A 26010-nucleotide genomic window follows, 5' to 3' on the forward strand; every position below is an offset into this window, starting at 1 on the left:
AATTAGGAAGGTTAATGTATTAGTCTTACGTACATGCATTAGTTTATTCATGAACTAGGAAAGATGGAAATTGTCCATGAAATAGGAAGATAAAAATAATTTTCTAGAATTAAATTAGGTGCATGCTAGAAAAGTTCTATAAATACCTAGGTACTGTAGCCATATGATATGATAAAAAAAATGTAAGCCAAAATGTAAGTTAAGTTGGTGGAAATATATTTTCCCCATTTCTCTTCAAAGAGAATGATTGATTACGTAAGTCAAGTTGAGTGGAACAAAGAAGAGTCGTTGCCTCACTTGTCTTCAAAAGAGAATTTGAATGATTGAGAGTGTTCCTCCTCCCCCAATCTTCCAACAATGTATATTCCATGAAATTTCCACCAATCACCATACAACCATTTCCTCAGTTTCCTCAGTTTGATTTTTATTCAGTTTGCACATGCATCACATAGAGTTAAATACTAGCCTATCAAAGTTTGGCACCTTTATGCAATTGGCATTGATTGGGTAGTGTTAATGAGATATACTGTATCAAAATGATATATTATGCTCAACACGGATAGTATGTGGGCTTCAAATTAAACCTTAGGGCATGGGCTACATGCATGTAAAATGACCTTAAGATTTCTGCAATACTCACACATTGATATCCGATAATTGACGTGAGAAATAACATTGGTTCAAAAGAAACAAAGGACCACAATGCTCAATATCAAATTTCAGGTGTCTCTGATATCATATATAAGAAATGAAAGAGTAAGAACATTGTTAAACGTTTTTCGGTGCATTCTCGATTCATCACAAGTTTATTATATGAAATAAATGGGATGATCATAAGAGAAAATATTACAAGAGAGAGGGACATCTAATCACAGGGGATATATTGAGACCAAGCAATATTGCTAACGCAGTGCGGATTGTATGTCTGACACAATATGAGTGTTATAACCACGTTGTCTATATGAAAAAAAAAACAAATGTCCCTTTCACCTAATCGATCACAAGGGATACAGATAAGAAAGAATACACAGGGATAATATCACATGAAACATGGATAAGGAAGATTGCAAGGTATATAGGCCTTTGGGATCAACATATATCTAATAACTAAACTCCTAATTAGATGAATATATGTTTGTCTTTTATACAACCTTCAATTGCATTTATATCTCGACATATATATTAGCCAAACCACCATGTACAATTGTTATTGTTCTTGTACTTAATCTTCATCCTGCTGCTCTTGATGATTGCGATCTAGCACTTTCACTTGCTAAACTTGGAATTACTATATTAGTAGATTGCATTAATTCTGCATTTCCAGGTACTGTGGGTAAATCAGCTCCACTTGCGTGATCAGGTTCTATTTGTTTGAGCTCCTGGTTCTTTGCTCGTAGGAACAAATACAATCCCACTAAGATCACAAACATGCCAAGCAAGCTGCATACATGCGTGAATATATTAAAGTAGAAATGTAGGGAAATATATATTTGTAACTGATCAACATCACAAGATTTATTGCTACTATATAGTATAGTGAGTGCACATGTTTTTTGTACGACTTAAGTCATTTTCTAGTAACCAAGCACTCGAAACTAACTTTCTCATAGATAGTGGTTTTCAGGAAAATGACTTGTGCACGTCATAAGAAACACACCCCAAATAATTAAAGTTTGGGGATCCGGGGCACCACAGATACCCTTGTTCAAGGGGAGTCAATATACACACATTATCTGTTGAATCCTCTTATCTTCTTCATGTATTTAATATTTCTATATATTTTTTACTTAGTGAAATTCTTACCCTGTAGTGAAATTCTTACCCTGCTAGTGTTCGGATGCATGACTGATTAGTCCTACATCCTAAATTTAACTAGCAAAGGATGATAATAATTGAACATGAAAATAGCTTTGTACCTTCCAACACTGGTCTCTTGACCAAGGAATGCAGCTTCTACAATAGCTACAAAAATCATATACAATGGATTGAACATAGAGGGGTAAGTTGGTCCTCTCTTTGAAACTGTCCATGAAATGAGGCAGAATGTTGATGCTGTTGCCAGCGCTCCCTGCAAATGTGCAGCCACTATTATATTTAATATGGAATTAGCAAAATCTTACTACTAAGCTAGAATAATTTTCTAATTAAACACTGAACGATGAAACAAACTCTAGCGTGACATATATAATACGAGCTAGAACGAATTTGACCTAAGGCCACACTTTAGACAACGTCTGAAAAACAATCTGAAAAGTATTTACGATAACACTTTTGTAACGGTGGTGTGAAAAGCGCGACTTTTGATCAATGAAAAGGCAGTCACACTTTTCGTAAACTCTATATCCTTTGGCTCAGGAAAAGTGTTGTCTTAGGATGGGTGCGCATCTAGACTACCATCAGAAAAGTAACAGTGTGAGCTTTGATCAAAGACCGCACTTCTCAAGTGTGTGGTTAAAGACCTAATATGTTTTAGTGCTAAGAAATTTGATATGACAGGAGTACTAATTACAGAGTCAGATGCAATGAAGGGGGATTTAATTCATCGAAACTTTGTGCTGCGTAAACAGGGTAAAAAACAAATTTGTAAATCCCTTAACATAAGAGAAATATAAATTCAAATCGTAGATGTGGCTTTGTTGGATTTGTTTTTTTTTTTTTAATTCCCTTTGTTCGAATTTCTGGCTCCGATTTGCCCCCAATAGATATAAGCAAACTTACCGAGTAAAAGATAGTAAGTAGTTGAAAGTCAAATTCTAGCTTCCAAGACTTCTTTCTTCTATCTATGCATAATCCAACTACCACACTTTGGATAGTTGCAATTATGCATATAAAAAATGTAGAAGAATATTTGTGTGGAAACACTTTGGACAGTTTGACCTGTTACATATATAATCACGAAGAGTAATAATTAATGTTAATTAAACATCACTTGTCTCAATATTAGTGTAAAAATACTTTATTACAAAAAAAATTCTTACCTGTATAATGTACCAACCACTATATGACAAGCAACTACATATTAAGAATATAGTTCCACGAACCATATTTGTCTCAATAACTTTGGTAACATGTAATTTCTTGCTATGATGACTGATATAAAAGATCTTTCCTTTGTAGAGAGAGATAATTAGTGCTCCAGCCAAGCACAATATTGTGCCTAAAACTTTCGCTTGACCAGTTTTTGTATTTAGTCTCAATTTCTCCATACTTCAGCAAACAAACTTTGTTAAACATATATAAAGTTAAAATACTGAGTAATAAGATGAGAAATCTCGTTCACTTGGTTTCATACCGAAAAATAGTTGACAAGACAAAGGTCACAATAGGAATTAGATTGAGGAAGTTGATTGCATACGTGGCAGTCGTGTCTCGTAGACCATAAAAAGAAAGCCCCATAGCCAATATGATCCTGTTTAATTATATAAATCCATCAAAAACGATGCATATTGCTACTCCATAATTAAGCATACACTTTCAGATTGTTCGAATATATGATAATATATTCTGATTTTGTATAGTGGTTATATTTGTTAGGTGTATATTTAGCTATATAATTAGCCCTTAATTATAGCTAATCAGTTTGTATCCTTAGCCTAACTTAACGCTTGTAATCTTGTATATAAGCTAATGATGCTTAATGAATTACTCAGGGAAAATACTTCTTTTATGGTATCAAACTTCTAGGTTTCATTCCCCACTCTTCCGCAGCCGCCCTTCGTCTGCTTCTTGTTGCATTTTTTTTTTCTGTTCTTTTCTCGTCTCCATGGCTAAGTCCAAATCATCTTTTCACCCTGCTCTTGTTGTTTCTAACATCAAGAATCTTGTTCCCATCACCCTTGAGATGGAGAACGTTCAATATGCAACGTGGGCGGAACTCTTCAAAATTCACGCACGATCTCACAAAGTCATAGACCATATTATTCCTCCGGCAAAAGTGTCACGACCCAACCCCGTGGGCCGTGACTAGTGCTCGAATTGGGCACCCGAACACAATCATAAATCTGAGTGGCAAACAGATGGCTTATACCGACACAAATATCAAACGCTGCCTCAGATTATATCAAACACATCCAGGTATATAACAGAAGCCGACAAGGCGGTGTTTCAAATTTATAAGATTTCCAAAAAAAATTCGGCAGAGTTTCCTTTGTTTTTCGGACTATCCAAAATAACCCTGTACACAGCAAATACCACAAAGGCCACACAGGGCCAACAGAACAACATATACATGTTCGAGCCGACAAGGCTGCCATAAACATATACAAAATGCATGCCGACAAGGCTGCCACAACGGGTAGAATCATATAAACACAACTGAGCAGAAGTAGGCACACACACCCACAAATAAGTCTACAGACCTCTAAACATACCAAACGAATCATATGGCGGAACAGGGCCCCGCCGTACCCATGAACGAATATATACAACATAGCGAACAAAAGTGTATACCAAAAGATGTGCTCTGAAGGGAGGGGAGCACTCCAACAGCAAAAGGGGTATCCTACACTAGGGGATCACCGAACTGTGCGTCTGTACCTGCGGGCATGAAACGAAGCCCCCCGAAGAAAGGGGGGTCAGTACGAAATATGTACTGAGTATGCAAAGCAGAATGTACAAAAAGCAAATCTGAGACATAACGAAATGGGAGTATCAAATATAAGTGCAAATCCAATCTTATCAAATTATTTAGTTTCAATATGTAATTCATGCATAGGGTACAGAAGAATATGGTCGCCCGCCTGTCGATGGCGCCATAACACAGCATAACACCAGAAAGATTTCAAATCTCCGTATCCCCGTCACATATCACATCTCAACATAACGCCATACACAACATAACACCAAATATAGGTGGAACCCGACCCTCTTTTGCGAGTAGCTCGGTGAACCATAAACACAGCATAACTCCGGAGTATATCAAAATGCGCACGATAACAGAACCGGCCCGGGACTCGGCGAAGGAATAACAGAATGCACGAGTAGAGTCGTGAGTAGTCATATGCATAAAATCATTGTCATAAATTCAAACCTAAGCAAAATGATCATACTTAAGTTTCGAAATAATAATCATAACAAATTCTTTCAAAAAATTTATGAATTACATAAAGGAAAGTCGCGGGACCCACGGACGGGTATTGACCCGAGCCGGGCCCGCCTATAGAAAATATATTCATCATATCTCATATAAACCCTTACAAAAATATTAGAGCAATCCGAACCTTCCGGAGGAAGATATGACATTTATAGTTCGGAATTCTTTAAATCAACTCATGGTGCAAAGTTTGGAAATCAATTTCTTCAAAGGCATAATAGTTCATATTTCATCATATCATACATAGGAGTGCCAAGGAGTGTATGTAAAGATCATAGCGAACTCGTATTTTTAATTTAGGATTTCCTTAAGACTAGTAGTCTAGCCTATTTATAACTAAGGCATGCCAAATGAAAGTAGGGTGCTTTACATACCTCGAACGCACTTCCAAGCTAGCCAATCTAAAGCTACTCCAAATTTACGCCTCGGGCTCCCCAAGGTCTACAAAATGTGCTAATAAATATCCAATATTAACCATAGGCATATTAAGAAATTTTTCATTCCAACTAACTCTAAATTATACAGAAAATTCGGCAGCACTTCCCCTGTAAATAGGTCATCCCGAGAATTTATTTCGCTTAAAATCAACAACAACAACCACAATAACCAATCTAGCAACATCAATAATAAATTCGGAAGGCAAAATAACATTAATAGCTCTCTTTTTCATCATTCGACAACTTTCCAAATATTCAATTCAACGGCTCACATTCAAGCCACCACATCTCTCACACATTTAATTATCAACCCGAGTCTTTACCACAATATTCTAGGACATTCTAAACAATTCACAATTTTTCTCCCAATTGGCCGAAAACAGCCCTTTGGCCGAGAGCAGCCCTCTTTTTAATTTTCCTCATTTTCAAGTCATGTCTCGTCTCAACAATCCACAATATAACGATGTTATTCTCATATAATATACCAATTACTTTAACGCACGATAAGCCTCAAAACAGCCCGCACAATCTCCCATCAATCATAAGTCATTAAATGTTCATTTCAAGACTAGAATTCATGACGACGACAACTAACATACTAAGCAGTAGTAATGCGATCTTCGACACCTTATAAAACTCACATTCGTCCACAACACACATATATACATATGTTAAGGATTCCTATATATACGAATTTCGTTCAATGCACAAAGTTCTCCATTCTACAACAATTTAACATGATACAAGAATAAATTCATCAATCCAATACCACACAACACACCCCCACTTACACGGCCAACATGCCAAACACACAACCCAACTTCAACATTCTATATTTCATGATTTCTATCCATTTTAGCACACTACAATAGGCATACAAGATTCACAATACATAAACAAGATGAAATCTTACCTTTGTTCTTCACTTCCTTCAATAGTTAGGGTTTGCAATTGGGCACAACTAGTGGTCGGATGACCCAAACAACTCTTCCACGCTACTTAGGGACCTCAATATAGTTGATTAACACCAAGGATTTTTTTTTTGAGAAGGCTAGAAATGATCTTGTGTTTCTCTCCTCTTAGTCGTGAGGTTGGAGTTGTTGTTCTCCTCCTTCTAAATTTTTATTCTAAGTGTAGAAATGAAGAGAAATGACTTAGAGGTCATATTTTTAAGTTCCCACTAAAATATCTCCATGTCCCTATGGTCCACACATGTGTTGGACCAATTAAAATTGGCCACAACATGTGTGGGACCATTTCCAAAGCCACACGGCTAGGGGCCCTATTGTGCAAGATTTTTAATCCCAATTTTATGAATTGTGGTCCCAATTTTCCCTAAGTGTTCAATGCCATCAATTTCATACATAACTTATATCTCAAAATAAAATCAAATGGTCAAAAGTCCCGACTTCAAATCCCGAAATAGTCTTGGCCTTAAATTATCATAGTTCATTCGGGTTGTCCCAATATGTAAAAATACGGGACGTAACAAAAAGGCAAGGAGAAGCCCCCTAAGACAGAGGAGGAGATGGAACTGTGGGTCACCCTCGATGCCACGGTACTCCAATGGATCTATGCCACTATCTCTCAAGATTTGCTACATACAATTCTTGAACCCGACACCACGGCGATGGAGGCTTGGAATAGGCTGCGTGATATATTCCAAGATAACAAACACTCCCGTGCCGTCACACTTGAGTACGATTTCACACACACTGATATGGAGCAATTTCCCAATGTCTCCGCGTATTGTCAACATCTCAAGTCCTTGTCGGATCAACTCAAGAATGTAGGCTCTCCGGTGGACAATAACCGACTGGTTCTCCAATTGGTGTCCGGCCTCACCGAGCCATATAATGGTGTGGCCACACTCATCCGTCAAAGCGATCCTTTGCCCCAATTTTATCAAGCTCGCTCGATGCTTGTTCTTGAAGAGGCTGGTCTCAAGAAGACGACTCAAAACACATCGTCTGCTATGGTTGCTCGTGATTCGGACAATTCTCATGACTCTATTGATCAGTCCTCACAACGCCATATTTCAGGTGGTAAACGGTCTCAAAGTCGTGGAAATTCTGGTAAGAATAGACATTCCGGTGGGGGCAAAGGGAGAGGCAACTCCGGCGCTGGATCAGGTGGTGGGGGCAAGGGCGGTGGCAGCAACAACCGCAATGGTGGCCAGCAGCAGCCCCCCATAATCAGCGGACCTCTGGGCAGCAGTGGATGCCGTGGCCATGGATGCAGTGGGTTGTACCCCCATGTCCATATCCTACTGGACAATGGGCCAGGCCTAACACGAATCTCCGGCAGCAGCGCCAACAGCCACAGCCCGGTATTCTTGGGCCCCGTCCTCAGCAAGCTTACTCGGCTACAGCTCCTACTCTAACAGATATCGAGGCTGCAATGCACACCCTCGGTATCACTCCTCCGGATGCAAACTGGTACATGGACACCGGCACCACTTCTCATATGACATCCGGACAAGGTAATCTCACGTCTTATTTTAATTTTAGCAATAATCATGGTATAACTGTTGGTAATGGTCAATCTATTCCAATTCGTGGGTATGGTCATACAAAATTAGAGTCTCTCCATCCTCCCTTGTCTCTTAAAAATGTCCTTCATGCCCCCCATCTTATCAAAAATCTAGTGTCAGTTAGGAAGTTCACAACTGATAATTCTGTTTCAATTGAATTTGATCCATTTGGGTTTTCTGTGAAGGATTTACAGACGAGGATGCGTCTAATGAGATATGAGATTCGGGGCCCGCTCTATCCCATCACCAAGCCACATGTCTCTTCCCATTCTACTTTTTCTGCTTTAGCTCCCTCCGTATGGCATGACCGTTTGGGGCACCCGGGAGCGAATATTTTGAGTTCTCTTAGGAAGAATAAATTTATTGAATGTAATAAATCTGGAAATTCTAGTATTTGTCATTCATGTCCTCTTGGGAAACATATTAAATTGCCATTTGTTACTTCAAATTCTACTACTATTATGCCATTTGATATTGTTCATACTGATCTTGGACATCACCTGTTTTGAGTTCTACCGGTCATCGGTATTATATATTATTGTTGGATGATTTTTCTAAATTTTTATGGACCTTTCCATTATCTAAAAAATCCGATGCTTATTCCACCATATTAAATTTTAGAACATTCATCCGAACTCAATTTGAACGGGAAATTAAGAACATACAATGTGATAATGGTCGGGAATTTGATAATGGACCTTTTTGGGATTTTTGTAAAAAGCATGGTCTTTCTTTCCGATTGTCTTGTCCTCATACTTCTCGTCAAAATGGAAAAGCCGAAAGAAAAATTTGTACGATTAACAATGTTGTTCGTACTTTACTTGCCCATGCTTCTTTACCTTCCTCCTTTTGGCATCATGCATTGCAAATGGCAACTTACCTTCTCAATATTCTTCCTCATAAGCAATTGAATTATCAATCTCCCCTTCGGATTCTTTATCAAAAGGACCCGTCTTATTCTCATCTTCGGGTTTTTGGGTGTTTATGTTTTCCTCTTTTTCCTTCTACTACCATAAACAAACTTCAACCCCGTTCTACACCATGTGTCTTTTTGGGTTACCCTTCTAATCATCGTGGGTACAAGTGTTTTGATCTTTCCTCTTGAAAAATCATCATTAGTCATCATGTTATATTTGATGAGACACAATTTCCATTTACAAAATTAAACACTCCACAAAGAGACTCATACGGCTTTTTAGATGATGGCCTTACACCTTACTTGGTCCATCATTTCCTTTCCTCTTCTAGCCCAACAGTTGCTCCTCTTAGCAAGGAGCCCATTTCTGCTGGCCCAAACACTACTCCTATTGCCCATGATACTACACCCACTACTACTGGTCCAACACAGCCCAACCTTGCTAGCCTAGATAGCCACATAGAAGGACCAAACTCACCACAAGCTAGTGGGCCTTGTGCTTCAGGCCCAACGCCTTCTCCACCGTCATTTTCTAATCATCCTAGCCTTCTTCCCATCCCACCTAGCAGACCTGTTACTCGTAGCATGCATGGTATTTTTAAACCAAAGAAACATCAAAATCTCTATACTTCAGTGTCAAAATCCCCGCTGCCTCGTAACCCCGTGTCTGCTCTTCGTGACCCCAATTGGAAAATGGCTATGACTGATGAATTTGATGCTCTTATTAAAAATAAGACGTGGGAATTGGTACCCCGTCCACCCGATGTTAATGTTATTCGGTCTATATGGATTTTTGCTCATAAAGAAAATTCTGATGGTTCTTTTGAGAGGCATAAAGCCCGTCTTGTAGGTGATGGAAAAACTCAACAGGTGGGCATTGATTGTGGTGAGACATTTAGCCCGGTTTTCAAACCGGCTAATGTTCGTACCGTCCTTATCTTGGCTCTCTCCAAATCATGGCCTATTCACTAACTTGACGTCAAAAATGCATTCCTACATGGAGAACTTAAAGAGATCGTTTACATGCATCAACCTATGCGGTTCCGGGATCCTGATCATCCTAATCATGTGTGCTTGCTAAAGAAATTTCTATATGGCCTCAAACAAGCTCCGAGAGCTTGGTATAAGAGATTTGCGGACTATGTCTCCACTCTTTGGTTTTCTCATAGTACTTCTGATCATTCTCTCTTCATTTATCGGCAAGGTACTAACATGGCTTATATATTATTATATGTGGATGACATTATTTTAGCTGCTTCTTCGGATGCTCTTCGAAAGTCCATAATTGCCCTTCTTAGCTCGGAATTTGCTATAAAGGACTTGGGCCCTTTGAGTTATTTCTTGGGTATTGCAGTAACTCATCATGCAAGTGGCCTATTCTTATCACAAAAGAAGTATGCATCAGAAATCGTTGACAGAGCTGGCATGTCTTCCTGTAAGCCATCTCCTACTCCGGTTGATACTAAACCGAAGTTGAGTGCTACTTCTAGCACATCTTATGCAGATCCTACTCTCTATCGGAGCCTTGCAGGGGCTCTTTAATATCTCACCTTCACACGACCCGACATCACATATGCGGTGCAACAAGTATGTTTATTCATGCATGACCCGAAAGAAGAACACATGCTTGCTCTCAAGCGCATTGTGTGCTATATTCAGGGTACCCTGGATTATGGTCTTCATTTATATCCATCCTCTACATCCACTCTCATTTCCTATACAGATGCGGATTGGGGTGGATGTCCGGATACCCGCAGATCGACATCAGGCTATTGTGTGTTTCTAGGTGATAACTTGATCTCGTGGTCCGCTAAAAGGCAACCTACTTTGTCCCGATCTAGTACCGAGGCGGAATATCGAGGGGTTGCTAATGTGGTTTCTGAGTCATGTTGGTTACGTAATCTTCTTGTGGAACTTCATTGTCCCATTAAGAAAGCTACATTGGTATATTGTGATAATGTTAGTGCTATATATCTTGCTGGTAATCATGTTCAACATCAACGCACTAAACATATCGAGATGGATATTCACTTTGTTCGTGAAAAGGTTGCTCGAGGCCAAGTTCGTGTTTTACATGTACCATCTCGTTATCAGATTGCAGATATCTTTACCAAGGGTCTTCCTTTGATTCTGTTTGAAGATTTTCGGGACAATCTTAGTGTTCGGAAGCCTCCCGCTACGACTGCGGGGGTGTGTTAGAATATATGTGTCACGCCCCGAACCATGGCTTGGACGTAACACGGCACTCGGTGCCTGACTGCATGTGACCGAGCGAACCACATGGCTTGCTGAACTATCATGAGGCATACATGAGCGGAAATATAACGTGAATGCATGATGAGCCTTTATAAAACGTAGTAAGTCATAATACTTAATAAAGTACTTGTTTAAACATGAGTGAGCCAAAATGGCTATACGACTCCAAATATCTGACATGACATAACTAACTTGTCTAGTCTATGAAACCTCTATCATGAGTCTGACTGGAAAACATACTTACTGGGACAAGGCCCCCAGCATACCTTTAGATGCATAATTAATCGTAAAACAAAAGTTGACTAAACCCCGAATGAGATGGGGCTCACCAATAAGCTGATACGAATGTTGTCCTACTGAGCAGATGTGTCGTCCTGTATATCAGTACCTGCATCGTGAAATGTAGGCCCCCGGGCAATAAAAGGGGACGTCAGCACATTGAATGTACTGGTATGTAAATCAGCCGAAAGAAACAACATGGGACATGGAATAACATAATAAGAACTGAAACTGAAAACTTGGACATGAACATGAGCATGAGCATGAGCATGAGCATGAGCATGAGCATGAGCATGAGTACATATATATATAACATGAGTAAAACATGATAAGTAGGGAGAGCATTTCATAAACCGACACATGATAAAACCATGTGGATACGTGGAGTCTAGTACCTCGCCGGACCAGCTGAGCCCTCATACCTTGCCAGAGCATAAGGTAGTAATGTACCTGATGGATCCATTCAGTGTAAAATTAAGGTATCGTCCTAACTGGGCGGAGCGATCCTTATCCTATGGTGGCTACATAGTTTCAGGCTATCTGAGCCTTCTCGGTAATTCGTGCAACTCCCAAAAACATGAACATAATATAGTTGGCTAAGAAGCCCATGACTTTCGTGAATTAACTTGTACTTGTCTTGAAATCATGATTTCACGAAATGACTTGTAAACATAGTTTTATGAAATAGCTTGTAAACATGTTCTTGATTTATGAGTAATACAATAGTTCATAATCATATATTTGTAATTGACTTGAAAACATGCTTGAAACTTGTAAAATAAAATCATACAGTTTCATATGAACATAATGAGAACACATGAGGAAGAATTCATGATTCGTGGATTAAGTTAGGATTCCTAATATCCGTAATGGAAGGTTAGGAATACAACAACGAATATAGATACAAAATTCATGTACATAAATACTTAAATATGGGCTACCATTATGTTGGGTTTAATGCCCTAAGATTTTAACTTCATGGATATCAAGGAAACGAAGCATGGGGAAGAACATAGAGATTCCCTCATGTGGATGGAAGTTCTACATACCTTAATTGTTCCAAAACTTGAATTAAAGACTTGAGTTTTGAAGAAGATTTCCTAAATCTTGATTCTTGAATCTTGAGATTGGTTTTGTTGAAAACCCTAGATTAGGAGTGATGATTTCTTGTTTAGATTACAAGGATATATGTTAGAATTGAGTTGGAATAATTAGAATGGACTTACCTTGGTGTTCTTGATGTTGGAGGAGAGTAGGAAGTCGTTTTAGGGTTTGAGGGAGTGAAAAATAATGAGTTAAACTGATATGGACGAATATATAGTGTTCTGGAACATTGCACTTTACGTCCAGCAAAATACTGGCCGTATTTCAGTTTACGGGTCGTAAACTGACTTTACGGGCCGTATTTTGCCCCATGGACTGCACTGCATCTCTTCAGTAAAATGGCCATAACTCTTTGCACAGATGTCCGTTTGACCCCCGTAAGATACCGTTGGAAAGGTATTTCAATGCTCTACAACTTTCATCAAGGAAGTTTTCCCAAATTCCAAACACGGTTTGAAATACGGGCCGTAAAGTGAAATACGGTCCGTATTTAACCCTATGACCTCAAAATGTCAAATTCCAGAATGTTCAGAGATTCTTGGTTTCAGTTCACGACTTGGTTTACGGCCCGTAAAGTGAAATACGACCACTGTTCATGGGCGTAAACCACCATATCACAACTGAACGGAAAACATTCAATTCCCACATTCTTTATCTGATTTTCTAAGTTTAGGATCGTGGTCAAAACTTTCGTTAAAGGTACGGGGTGTTACAATATCTCCCCCTTGGGATCATTCGTCCTCGAATGATGGGTCATGGTTAAGGATATGGATGGACATGGATTGAATACATGGACTTGAAGAAACATGACATGGAACATGGAAAACTGACATGACATAGTTTCATGAAAACATGAGTGCTAAAACGTGAGACATGAATAGAGAATACATGAACTTGGACGTGAAACGTGAGGCATGAATACATAAGGGACATTATAACTCTTCTCCAAAATGTCATTAAGTCATCATTAATTCGATACTTGTAACTATTGCCCGACACACAACATATACCTTGCTTTCCTTAACAACTTTCGTCTCTTACCTCAAATGTCCTTGAAATCTCATTTAGAATCATTAAATATTACTTCTTACTCGTCAACATATCGTATACTTCATACCATTTGTGGTTCTATTCGCGGTACGCTAACGGGGAAATTTCCAAGGTGTAACATTCTCCCCCCCTTTTTGGAGCATTCGTCCTCGAATGTTAACATTCGGGATTCTACAAAAATTTCGCCAGAGTTTCCCCTGTAATATGGCACTACCAACCTGTCACAACAACCCATAATATCATTTCCTCACAAGGCTACATCACAATAGCACTATAAATTGGCCACACACGACCAAAAGCATGAAAAGAAAGCTTACATACCTCAAAATCTTGGTGCTTCATCATAAATCTCTTCTGCGGGCTGAAACAAATGCGGGTACATGGATTTCATATCCTCCTCGGCTTCCCATGTAGCTTCCTCAACTTTCTGACTCCTCCACAGGACTTTCACTGAGGCTACTTCCTTAGTTCTCAACTTGCGAACTTGACGGTCAAGAACGGCTACGGGGATCTCCTCATAGGTGAGGCCATCCTTAACTGTTATAGTATTAGCAGGAACAACCAACGATGGGTCTCCTATACACTTCCTCAACATGGATACATGAAACACTGGGTGTACAGCTGCCAAATCTTGTGGCAACTCAAGTTCATAAGCTACTAGACCAACCTTTCGTAGAATTCTGTAAGGTCCAATATATCTGGGACTGAGCTTCCCTTTCTTACCAAATCTCATAACGCCCTTCATAGGTGAGACTTTAAGGAACACCCAATCATCAACTGAAAATTCTAAATCCCTTCGTCTCACATCTGTATAAGACTTCTGGCGACTCTGAGCCGTTTTCAAACGCTCCTGTATTAACTAGACTTTCTTCATAGCCTGATAAACCAAATCTGGTCCTAACAATTCTGCTTCACCTACTTCGAACCAACCAATTGGTGATCTGCACCTTCGCCCATACAGAGCTTCAAATGGTGCCATCCCAATACTAACATGATAACTGTTATTATAAGAAAACTCAATGAGAGGTAAGTGATCATCCCAATTACCTTTGAAATCCAAGACGGTTGCTCTCAACATATCCTCCAGAGTCTGAATAGTACGCTCTGCCTGACCATCAGTTTGTGGATGAAAAGCTGTGCTGAGGTTCACCTTAGTACCCAATCCTTTCTGAAAGGATTTCCAGAAGTTTGCCGTGAATTGAGCACCACGGTCTGAAATAATGGACACTGGGGTCCTATGCAATCTGACAATTTCATTAACATACAGTTTGGCATAATCTTCTGCTGAATCTGTGGTCTTGACTGGTAAAAAGTGCGCCGACTTAGTAAGCCGGTCAACGATCACCCAAATAGAGTCATGTCTTCTAGCTGAACGAGGTAAACCTGATACAAAATCCATATTGATCATTTCCCATTTCCAGACAGGAATATCAATATTCTGAGCCAAGCCACCAGGCCTCTGGTGTTCGGCTTTCACCTGCTGACAGTTCGGGCACTTAGCTACAAAATCTGCCACATTCTTCTTCATATCGTTCCACCAGTAAATCTCCTTGAGATCATGATACATCTTAGTGGAACCTGGGTGAATGGAATACCTGGAATTGTGAGCTTCTGACATGATTCGCTCTCTGAGTCCATCTACATCTGGGACACATAATCTGCCTTGGTACCTCAAGGTACCATCATCTCCCCCTTGTTCAAAAGCCGTTGTCTTATGCTTGTGAATCCCCTCCTTCAGCTGCAATAAATAGGGATCACTAAATTGTTTCTCCTTGACTTCAATGACTAAAGAGGAAAGAGCACTATTCTGAACAACCACACCACCATCCTCGGAGTCCAAAAGTCGAACTCCAAGATTGGCCAAACGGTGAACTTCCTTTGTCATAACTCTCTTATCCACATCCACGTGGGCCAAACTTCCCATGGAATGCCGACTAAGAGCATCAGCTACAACATTCGCTTTCCCCGGATGATAGATAATATCCACATCATAATCCTTAAGCAATTCGAGCCATCTCCTCTGTCTAAGATTCAGCTCCTTTTGCTTGAAGATATACTGTAGGCTTTTATGATCTGTGAAAATATGAATGTGCACTCCATACAAATAATGACGCCATATCTTAAGTGCAAAAACTACAGCTGCCAACTCTAAGTCATGAGTCGGATAATTCTTTTCGTGAACCTTGAGCTGACGAGATGCATAAGCTACAACCTTACCATGCTGCATTAAGACACATCCGAGACCAACTCCCGAAGCATCACAATAAACCACGAATCCTTCAGTTCCCTCTGGCAAAGTCAAAACTGGAGCAGAAGTCAATCTCTTCTTCAACTCCTCAAAGCTTCGCTCACAAGTATCTGACCATTGGAATTTAACTTTCTTCCGAGTCAACTTAGTCAACGGAGCAGAGATAGAAGAAAATCCTTCTACGAAGCGTCTATAATAGCCTGCCAGACCCAAAAAACTTCTTATATCAGAAACTGAGGTGGGTCTGGGCCATCTCTTTACGGCATCAATCTTTTGAGAATCAACTTTAACACCTTCACCGAGATCACATGGCCTAGAATGCCACTGATTTAAGCCAAAACTCACACTTTGAAAATTTTGCAAAAAGTATGCGATCTTTGAGAGTCTGCAACACTATTCTGAGATGTTCTGCATGATCAGCCTCATTACGGGAGTACACCAAAATATCGTCAATGAAGACAATGACGAACAAATCGAGATAAGGCTTGAAGACCCTATTCATAAGATCCATGAAAGCAGCTGGTGCATTTGTCAACCCAAATGACATAACAAGAAATTCAAAATGGCCATAACGGGTCCTAAAAGCTGTCTTCGGAATATCAACTTCCTTAACCTTCAACTGATGATAGCCTGTTCTGAGGTCAATCTTGGAATAACATTGGGCACCCTGCAGCTGGTCAAATAAATCATCTATTCTAGGAAGAGGGTACCTGTTCTTAATGGTGACCTTGTTCAGCTGACGGTAATCTATACACATACGTAAGGAACCATCCTTCTTTCGGACAAATAAGACTGGTGCACCCCAAGGCGAAACGCTGGGCCTAATAAACCCCTTATCAAGTAGGTCTTTCAACTGGGCTTTTAACTCTTTTAACTCTGCTGGAGCCATTCTGTATGGCGGAATAGATATCGGCTGAGTATCGGGAAGTAAATCAATTCCAAACTCAATCTCCCTGTCGGGAGGGACTCCTGGAAGATCTTCTGGGAAGACTTCTGCGAATTCATTTACAACTGGAACAGATTGAAGAGTTGGAGTCTGAGCATCTGAATTTTTGACTCGAACTAGGTGGTAGATATACCCTTTGAAAATCATTTTTCTGGCTTTTAGGTAAGAAATGAATCTACCCCTGGGTACTACTGAATTACCCTCCCATTCTATGACTGGCTCATTAGGAAACCCGAACCTTACAACTTTAGTTCTACAACATACTGTGGCATAACATGAAGCTAACCAATCCATACCCATGATCACATCAAAGTCTACCATTTCTAATTCCGCTAAATTAGCTATGGTTCTGCGGTGATAGACTAAAACTGGGCAACCCCTATAAATACGTCTAGCTATGACTGATTCCCCAACTGGGGTGGACACCTCAAAGGGTTCATCTAATGTTTCAGGTTCAATACCAAATTTCTTAGCAACAAAAGGGGTTACATAAGATAAGGTGGATCCTGGGTCAATAAGAGCATATACTTCAAAAGTGAAAACTTTGAGGGTACCTGTGACAACATCTGCTCTAGCCAATTTTGTGAGGACCCACAGCAGGTGTTACCCATACATGCAACTGTGAACCCTTGTGCCAGCCCCTTGCGACTGGACACCATGACTTATCATGACATACTCAGGTATTGTAGCAAGATTACACGTGTCCGCACGATAAACCATCTTCACGCTGCAGCGCTACGGGTATCGAACACTCGACCTCATGCCCTTTACATTCCCCTGAGGGAATCGACTCTTACCAATTGAGCTGCACAAGGGTTCACAGTTGCATGTATGGGTAACACCTGCTGTGGGTCCTCACAAAAAAGGCGACTTATGTTTGATGATCCGCAGGTGTTACCCATGCATGCTGCGGGTTGCCTTCCATGAACATGCGTACATGACATGTAACCTCAGCCATTGTATGTGAAAGGGTGCTTAGCCAGTTCGCACACTATGCAGAGCTTCGAACCCGCGACCTTGCAGTCACTTTTGTCTACCCCTTACGGTAGCGCCTCTTACCAATTGAGCTGCAGCTCAACTGGTAAGAGGCGCTTCCTTCGGGAGGACAAAAGTGACTGCAAGGTCGCGGGTTCGAAGCTCTGCAGAGTGTGCGAACTGTCTAAGCACCCTTTCACATACAATGACCCAGTAGTCCATGCTCAAATGCATGTCAGCAGAGAGGGCAACCCCAGTTCAGATACTGTGGATCCTCGACAAAAAAGTCGCCTTTTTTGTGAGGACCCACAGCTGGGCGCTAACCATACTGTGAACCCCTGGGTACAGCTGGACGCTAACCATACTGACCCCATGAACATGCGTACATACATACATACATGACATGCATACTCAGGTATTGTATGGGCAGGTGCCAACAGACAATTCGATATACGCTGCAGCGGCTGGTATCGAACCCGTGACCTCCCCCCTTTTGTTCTCCCAAAGGAGACGACTCTCACCAATTGAGCTGCATTGGTGAGAGTCGTCTCCTTTGGGAGAACAAAAGGGGGGAGGTCACGGGTTCGATACCAGCCGCTGCAGCGTATATCGAATTGTCTGTTGGCACCTGCCCATACAATACCTGAGTATGCATGTCATGTATGTATGTATGTACGCATGTTCATGGGGTCAGTATGGTTAGCGTCCAGCTGTACCCAGGGGTTCACAGTATGGTTAACGCCCAGCTGTGGGTCCTCACAATATGATAATATATTCTGATTTTGTATAGTGGTTATATTTGTTAGGTGTATATTTAGCCATATAATTAGCCCTTAATTATAGCTAATCAGTTTGTATCCTTAGCCTAACTTAACGCTTGTAATCTTGTATATAAGCTAATGATGCTTAATGAATTATTCAGGGAAAATACTTCTTTTACAGATATTGTAAGTTTATAATACATCAAAATCCTATGTAGTGTTTTAGTTAATTTAGTTCATACAAGAGCCGTCAAAATGTGCTTGATATTTTAGATAAACCAATCCAGGCACACGGCTAGTTATGCGGGGTTGAACTAAAATATTTCAATTTACAAGTTCTAGAGATACTCTTGGTATTTGTTAAAATTCTTTCTTTTTGAGTAAACATCATATTCAATCAAATACTGTCGTATAAAATGAAGGTGATGAATGACTAACTCAATGAATACATATGCGTCATTGAAAATGATCAAAGCCCACTTTCTTGTGGGTTGACCTCAGTCACCACAAAATAAAATTTTGAGGAAATGAATTTAAAGAAAACCATGTTAAACTGGTCAAATATAAAATCAGAAAATGGCTCAAGTCTCTCGTATTAAATTAATTACCCGATTAATGCGAACGTGAAAGCCAGAAGAAAACAGGCCAAGTCAGTTTCCTTAGGCTCTCTCTACAAATAGGCAAACACAAAAAGAACGTTAACCCATTAGAATCAAAGCATACATATATGCTATATAGACTATAGTAAGCTAGGATAATACATAAAACCCCTACACATTGTCCCGTCTATAACTTACATACCTAAACATTTGGTGTTTTACCTAAAAACCCCAAACTATCCTTACAAGTTTAATATTTAATTAACTATGAAGTGTTTTTATTTCTCCTGGACTATAACATTTTCATTTAAAAAGTGTCAAGTGACATGAAAAGTGTTTTCACTATGTTTTTAGTGTGTAGGAGCTAAAAAGTAGGTCAAAAAGAGCATTAGTGTGGCATTTAACATTCATTTTGATTCTAAAATGAATTATTCTTATTTCTTATTGTTATATTTTCTTTTTTCGTTCTTCTTTTTTATTCATTTTTTTTCTTCTTCAAATCTCTACATCTTTTGCTAACAATTGTAAGCAAATTGAAACTCATAACCTTAGAATGAACACAAAAATAATTTAATAAAAGAAATGATAAAATCGAATTGCAAATTACACAACTAGAATTTATCATTAACTGTAGACTCAGTTAAAAAGGCATAATCCATAACACACACAACATTTATCTTAAGTACAATTTAGTAGTCAATCTTATCCGATTTATTAGTCTCGAATAAACTCTATTACTGTTTGATTAATATTTTTCATTTTACTTTTACTTTAGGAATATGAATCTTTAACGTGATTTACTATTATCAATAAAAAGAATTGTTGAATTTTGAAGAAGAAAAAAAGAAATCAATTAATTTAGATAAGACGAGAAGAAAGAACAAATAAGAAAAACATCACTCTCTGTGCCTCTTGACACTCCAATATAATTGATATAGTGGACCTCTCTATAACGGCACACGCATATAACAGAACTACTCTATAACAGTCAAGTTTTTTCGGAACCGATTTTTTATGTTATATTTTACTTCTCTATAACAACATTTCACCTATAACAGCAATAGCCAACTATATAACAGTACGCTCTTTGTAAAATTACCCCCCATCTTACAACTATTTTCTTTTTTTGATAATATAATGATTAACCATCTTTATATAAATATAATATCTATGATTACCAATAATAAGTGTAGAGATTTTGACCAAATATTTGATCATTTAATACACTATTTATAACAAAAAACATCATATGAAGATATATATTTTCATCATTAATAATTTTCCTTCGTTGTACAAAGTGTGATTAAGCTTAGAATTTGGAAATTAAAAATGAAAATTAGATGTTATGCATCTTTTTTGCCTATAACAGCGAAATATTATTTAAATGTTAATGCTGTGTAAAAGGGGTGTACATGGACCGGGTTGGTTCGTATTTTTTAAACACCAAACCAAACCAATTGCGTCGGGTTTTTAAATTTATAGACCAAACCAAACCAATAAAATTCGGATTTTTCAACTTCGGGTTTTCTCGGGTTATTCGAATTTTTTGGGGTTTTTTTTTTTTTTTTTTTTTGAATAGCCTTGATACAAAACATATAACTTTTACTTCAAATATTTCTTTAGTCCTAGTAAGATACAACTATATACTTAAGGTGTTTCTTAAGAAAATAACACAAAATGTGAGAAGAGTGATGATATTGTATTAAAATATTCAACAAAAGATAATAAAATCGGTTAAAATAAATATTGCTAATTAATAAGCCATAAAGAAAATGACCATGATCTAAAAATACTGAGTCATGCTAAAATAAGTACAGCTAATAAGTGTTAATTACATGACAAAGAAAAATACTTAAGTTATGTATTTTCACTCTCTAAACCAATTATGCAAAACTAAAGAATAGCTATCCAACATTATTGTCATTCCTAGTGGTAAATTGAATTTCTTTTGTTAGCATTAGTGTTGAGTTGGTTTTGGTTTAGACTTTATTTGAATTACTGACATCCATGGGATATAAAACTTATTGACATTCAAAATTCTAAGTTCAAGCTTGAATAATATGATAATAGATAAAAAAACTACAAAAAAATTTAAGAAATATTTATAAATTACATTACAAATAAAATTTTTTATGTATAAAATATTGTAAAAATTGAATACATGTAATGTCGGGTTGGTTTGGTTCGGTTTGACTTTTTTTAGCTAAAACCAAACCAAACCAATTAAGGTCGGTTTTTTTTTTCAACACCAAACCAAGTCAAACCAAACCACTAGTCAGGTTTTTTCCTTGGTTTATCGGTTTGGTGCGGTTTGTCGGTTTACTTTGTACACCCCTAGCTGTGTTATAGGTGTATAACAGTCATTCTCTATAACAGCTGAAAAATTTCGGACCCAATGATGCTATTATAGAGAGGTTTGACTATACATAAAAAGGAAAAATTAAAGACCAACATACAAATGTGTAAGTTACGTTGCAAATTATGGCAAGTTTAAAAGGTTTTCTTTACAGACATAAAGAACAGAAATACTAATATTACCTCTCCCATAGAAAAGCAAAAGGGGCCATGCAAAGAGCAGCAACGATGTGACGGTAAGCAAGGAAGGAGAAAACAAAAGTTCCTTGATTTAGTATCACCTTTGTAAGAAGGTTTGTTCCAGCTATCACCTGAACTATTACCATTCCCATCACTACACCAATTGATCCTTTCAAACATTTTTTTGTTATAAACTCCACCATCTTCGAGTACTTAATTCTCCTCTTTCTTGTACATAGACAAAATATAGTGATGTATATATATAGCAAGAAAGAAGCTCGAGAGATTCACAATGTAACCAACTTTCTTTTGGTTTTGCTGGGTGTGCGAATACAATTTCATAATGGTAATTAAAAAAAATTAAGGAGCTACATATAAGGTGTAGAAATATTCTTAATGGTGTTTCGGAAAAACTGTGTGAGCTTGATTTAAAACTGATAGAATCACTACAACAAAATATGCTTTTAGCGGCAATTAATTTGCGGCAATTACTTAATTGCCGCTAATTATATTCTAGAATCAATTATTACCGGTAATACTAAACTTTAGCCCTAACAACAAATGCCGCTAAAGGCTTTAGCGACCTTGGATCTAATGGCATTAACCAATTGCCAGTAAATATTTTTGTGACAATAATTATTGCCGCTAAAAGGAACATATATTATCACTAAAAGCCTCTTTTGGTGTAGTGAATCACACCATGCTAAGAGTAATATCCTTGGTTAGTTTAGACCAACAAATCTCATTTAATCACTGGGACTTTTACAGGATAAGAAATTACCTGCATTTGCCCATTTTAGAATATCAGCCCATTAAAAAGTTACATAACACTTTTTTGTTTGTAGTATACAGTGGCGGAGCTTGGACTTTCACTAAGAGAGTTTAAAAATATAAAGTGTAAACAAATGAAGAAGTCAAGGGGTTCAACATTTACTATATATATACATAAAAAATAATTTTAATCTTACATATACATAAGACAATTTTTCGGGGAAGGGGGTTCGGGTGAACCCCTAACCATTACATGGCTCAGCCTCTGAGTATATATACCTCCGCATTATACAATTAACATAGCCGAAAATATATCGCAATAAGAATAGTTGAATCACAATGTTGTATATTATGTATTAACTAAGGTATAGAACATGTGAAGTATTTACCCCGAAGGCAAAAACTGTACCTACTTGGGTATTTTGTAAATATTTTTTCCTAAATAGGTTTAAAGTGTAACATTTTTTAAAATGGTATTTTCAGGTTATATTTTTGTCCGCATGGACATTTTCATTAATATTTCTAAATTTATTTCTTCTCTTTACTGTACATGTTGGGCATGGATATTGATGAATTCTACCATACCATCTCCAAGAAATTAAATTGTTAGAGAAAATGGAAATGCTCCAATTTACTCGCGACATATCGATCAATAGCAACCTTAATTAATTTACACTAGCACAAAAAATCCCTTGCGTTTCCTACTAATTAATTTAACCGGTGTGTCCATTTTCTTGTACTTAATATACCAAACTGTCTTGTATAATTTTCTTTATTAATATTAATTATAATAAAGCAGACAGCACAGACGTGTAATATTTAGTATTCTGGTAGGAGTGATCATATTCACGTAATGAGAGTACCCCTCATGAATAATCTAGATAATTAGCTAGTTGTTATAAATATCCAACTAGTGGATATCCATTAATTTGGAAATATCCCAAAATATCCCAAATATCCCAAATATCCCAAAATATCCCAAAATATCTCCTTTGTATGTTGCTCCTATAAATATGATGCACAGATGCAATGTTGAAAGAGCAGAAGTAAGATAATTTGATATCTCTCTACATATTCTCTCTACATATTTCTTCTGTGTATTTACTTCATAGTTTTATTTTATAACACGTTATCAGCACGAGCCTCAGCCATCTTGAGGAAAAACTTTGAAAGTCTCGAAGGTGCAATTCTTGGAATTACACCGAGTACAAGTCGTTGCCTCCTGGAGATAAAGTAAAGGATTTGCAGTACTTATTTAGTCTAAACAGTTCAGGTAACATGTTCCAAGTATTTTTCTATCTTTGTTTTGATGGTTGATTGTTGTTGACTTTAACAACTATGAAAATTTTAAACTGATTTTTGGGAGAAGCTCACCATCAACGTAGTAAGAAACATGACCTTTCTTTTTTTAAATATTACTATGGAATATAGCACTTCAGCCTCTTTTTTCCAAAATATCTTGAAACCAAAGTTGCTGAAGGCCTTATGCCAATATTCTACTGGAAGGTTAGTTCGCAAATATGAATTGATTAAATGAGTTTATATCCGTGAACACCAGAAGTGGTAATATTTTTACGGGCTTATTGTGTTTATGATTGAAGATGTGTTAGAGAAAAATTCTCCACATTATATGTATGCCTCGATTTGCTCCTGAAGTAGCAATATCATAAAAGAAGCTATAAGCTATCACGATTTGATATGCTTAAGGCGCGTTCAGATAATTATGTTTTATTCCTGAAGAATTAAAACTTTTGATAAATGTTATAAATATAGATCCATTCCCTGAAGTGAATGTGATAATATGTAGTAAAGCCTATAAATATAAACATGCATTTGATTATGAAAATATCATGATCCATCTCCAGAAGAGGTAGAATAATTGAGAAGAAATATTCTGAATATTATATGTTTTATTCTCGAAGTGGTAAAACTTGAAACTTTATTCCCGAAGTGGTAAACTTGAAACTTTACTCCCGAAGCAGTAAAACTGTGAAACTTTACTCCCGAAGCAGAAAGAATTACCAAAATATCTGAGAAATACTCTGAAGCAATGTTTTCTTGTGTTTGAGCAAAATAACGAGCTATTGATGAGCGTCGTATTTCAAGCACATTTAAATAATCAGGTTTCATTCCCCGAAGTGAATGAACAAATACCACAACTTATCTCCTGGAGGGATAAAATACAAGGAATGTAGATGTTATATTCTGGTGGTATGAAATTCAGACATTGCTACATGTACCTGTCGTACGTCGAAACATATTTCTAAGGCAAAAGGAAGTAGAGTAGAATGCTTTCTCCTATAACCACATTAATACATTATGGTTAGTTGTTATTGATTTCCTTGAAGGAAATAACAATTAATATATTTCTTTATGAAGGATTTGATTATTATGTGTTTGAGCTTAGATACAAAATACTCAGTTAATCATGAATCTCCCTGAAGGAGATGTTTGAAATATTGAAGTTTAGAATTCAATGTTTATTTCGTGACACCAGTAGTGTCAAAATTTTCTTTAATGGTACCAGAAGTATTTAAGAAATATTTGGTAATAGAAATTAATGATCAAAGGCTCCAGAAGAGCTAATTATTTATTTACAAGTATCATGACACTAGCAGTGTCCAAATAATATATGATTATGGTGAACAAATTGATGTCTCTCGAAGAGCTTATATATGATAGTACCATTCATCTCAAATCATAATTATTTCGATCGAAAAATAAATTATAGTAAACCTGAAGTTTACTAGCGAGAAAAATGGTCATCATATTGAGACTACAGATGATTGGAAGATTGAATATCTCCAACTTATTACGGGTAGGGTCACGTGTGTAAAGCGTTACCCGAGCATGATAAGATCGCATGTCACAATAAACCAGAAGTTTTGACATAAAATTTCATGCAATAGTAAACCAGAAGTTTATTAAAAGAAATAGTACTCGTCATAGTAACTTGAAGTTTACGGGTACAGATAATTTTATCAGTTGACAAGACCATTTTGATCGTCCTGATTTAAATCTGATGTGCTAATTGAGTATTAAAAAACATATTGAAGAACTAGAAGATTCTTCAAGAATTTGTTTGTGTTGCTTGTTCTCATGATAAGTTGATTACACCAGCTAATGTTGGGACTGAATCCCCAAAATTCTGAAAAATATAAAAGGTGAATGTGGGCCCCTTCACCTGCAATGTGATGTCTTAAATAGATGCATCTATTTAAGACAGTCACATGTATGTTTATTGTCAACTGGCAGTTTGACATTTACAAAGTTGCTTGCTCAAAATAATTGAGTTGGAAGCACAATTTTCAGAATATGTAATCAGGACAATCATCTTGATAATGCCGGTTTATATCTAAGTTGGTTTGGCATTGGATGCCTCTATAATACAGCTAAACCATTGCTTATGAGAACAGAGTTTCAGATGTTGGTTTGAGATATGATATATTGCATACAACAACACTTGTATGCTTCAGATCAATAAATTTTGATAAATTCTCCTCTCATA

General features: G+C 37.6%; 1 protein-coding gene across 1 annotated transcript; it reads right to left on the reverse strand.

Annotated features, from left to right (window-relative positions):
- Positions 1 to 1084: 1084 nt before the first annotated feature.
- Positions 1085 to 21911, reverse strand: LOC132610183 (WAT1-related protein At1g09380-like). Its single transcript, XM_060324469.1, has 8 exons — positions 21735 to 21911; positions 19221 to 19267; positions 7891 to 7906; positions 3293 to 3409; positions 2979 to 3207; positions 2719 to 2877; positions 1917 to 2068; positions 1085 to 1440 (listed from the first exon to the last, which is right to left on the reverse strand). The coding sequence occupies exons 1-8, from the start codon at positions 21881 to 21883 to the stop codon at positions 1230 to 1232; spliced, it is 1080 nt and encodes a 359-aa protein (XP_060180452.1). The 5' UTR covers positions 21884 to 21911; the 3' UTR covers positions 1085 to 1229.
- Between the last annotated feature and the right edge of the window lie 4099 nt (positions 21912 to 26010).

The sequence above is a fragment of the Lycium barbarum genome, chromosome 9, assembly GCF_019175385.1.
Source record: "Lycium barbarum isolate Lr01 chromosome 9, ASM1917538v2, whole genome shotgun sequence".
NCBI lineage: Eukaryota > Viridiplantae > Streptophyta > Magnoliopsida > Solanales > Solanaceae > Lycium > Lycium barbarum.

Bases quoted from the DNA above. Each gene is read 5' to 3' on its own strand.
- LOC132610183 (XM_060324469.1), bottom strand. From the start codon at position 21,883: ATGGGAATGGTAATAGTTCAGGTGATAGCTGGAACAAACCTTCTTACA. The intron at 3,208-3,292 runs GTATGAAACCAA...TGTTTGCTGAAG, and splicing joins GTCTTGTCAACTATTTTTCG to TATGGAGAAATTGAGACTAA. The intron at 2,069-2,718 runs GTAAGTTTGCTT...GCACATTTGCAG, and splicing joins TACTTACTATCTTTTACTCG to GGAGCGCTGGCAACAGCATC.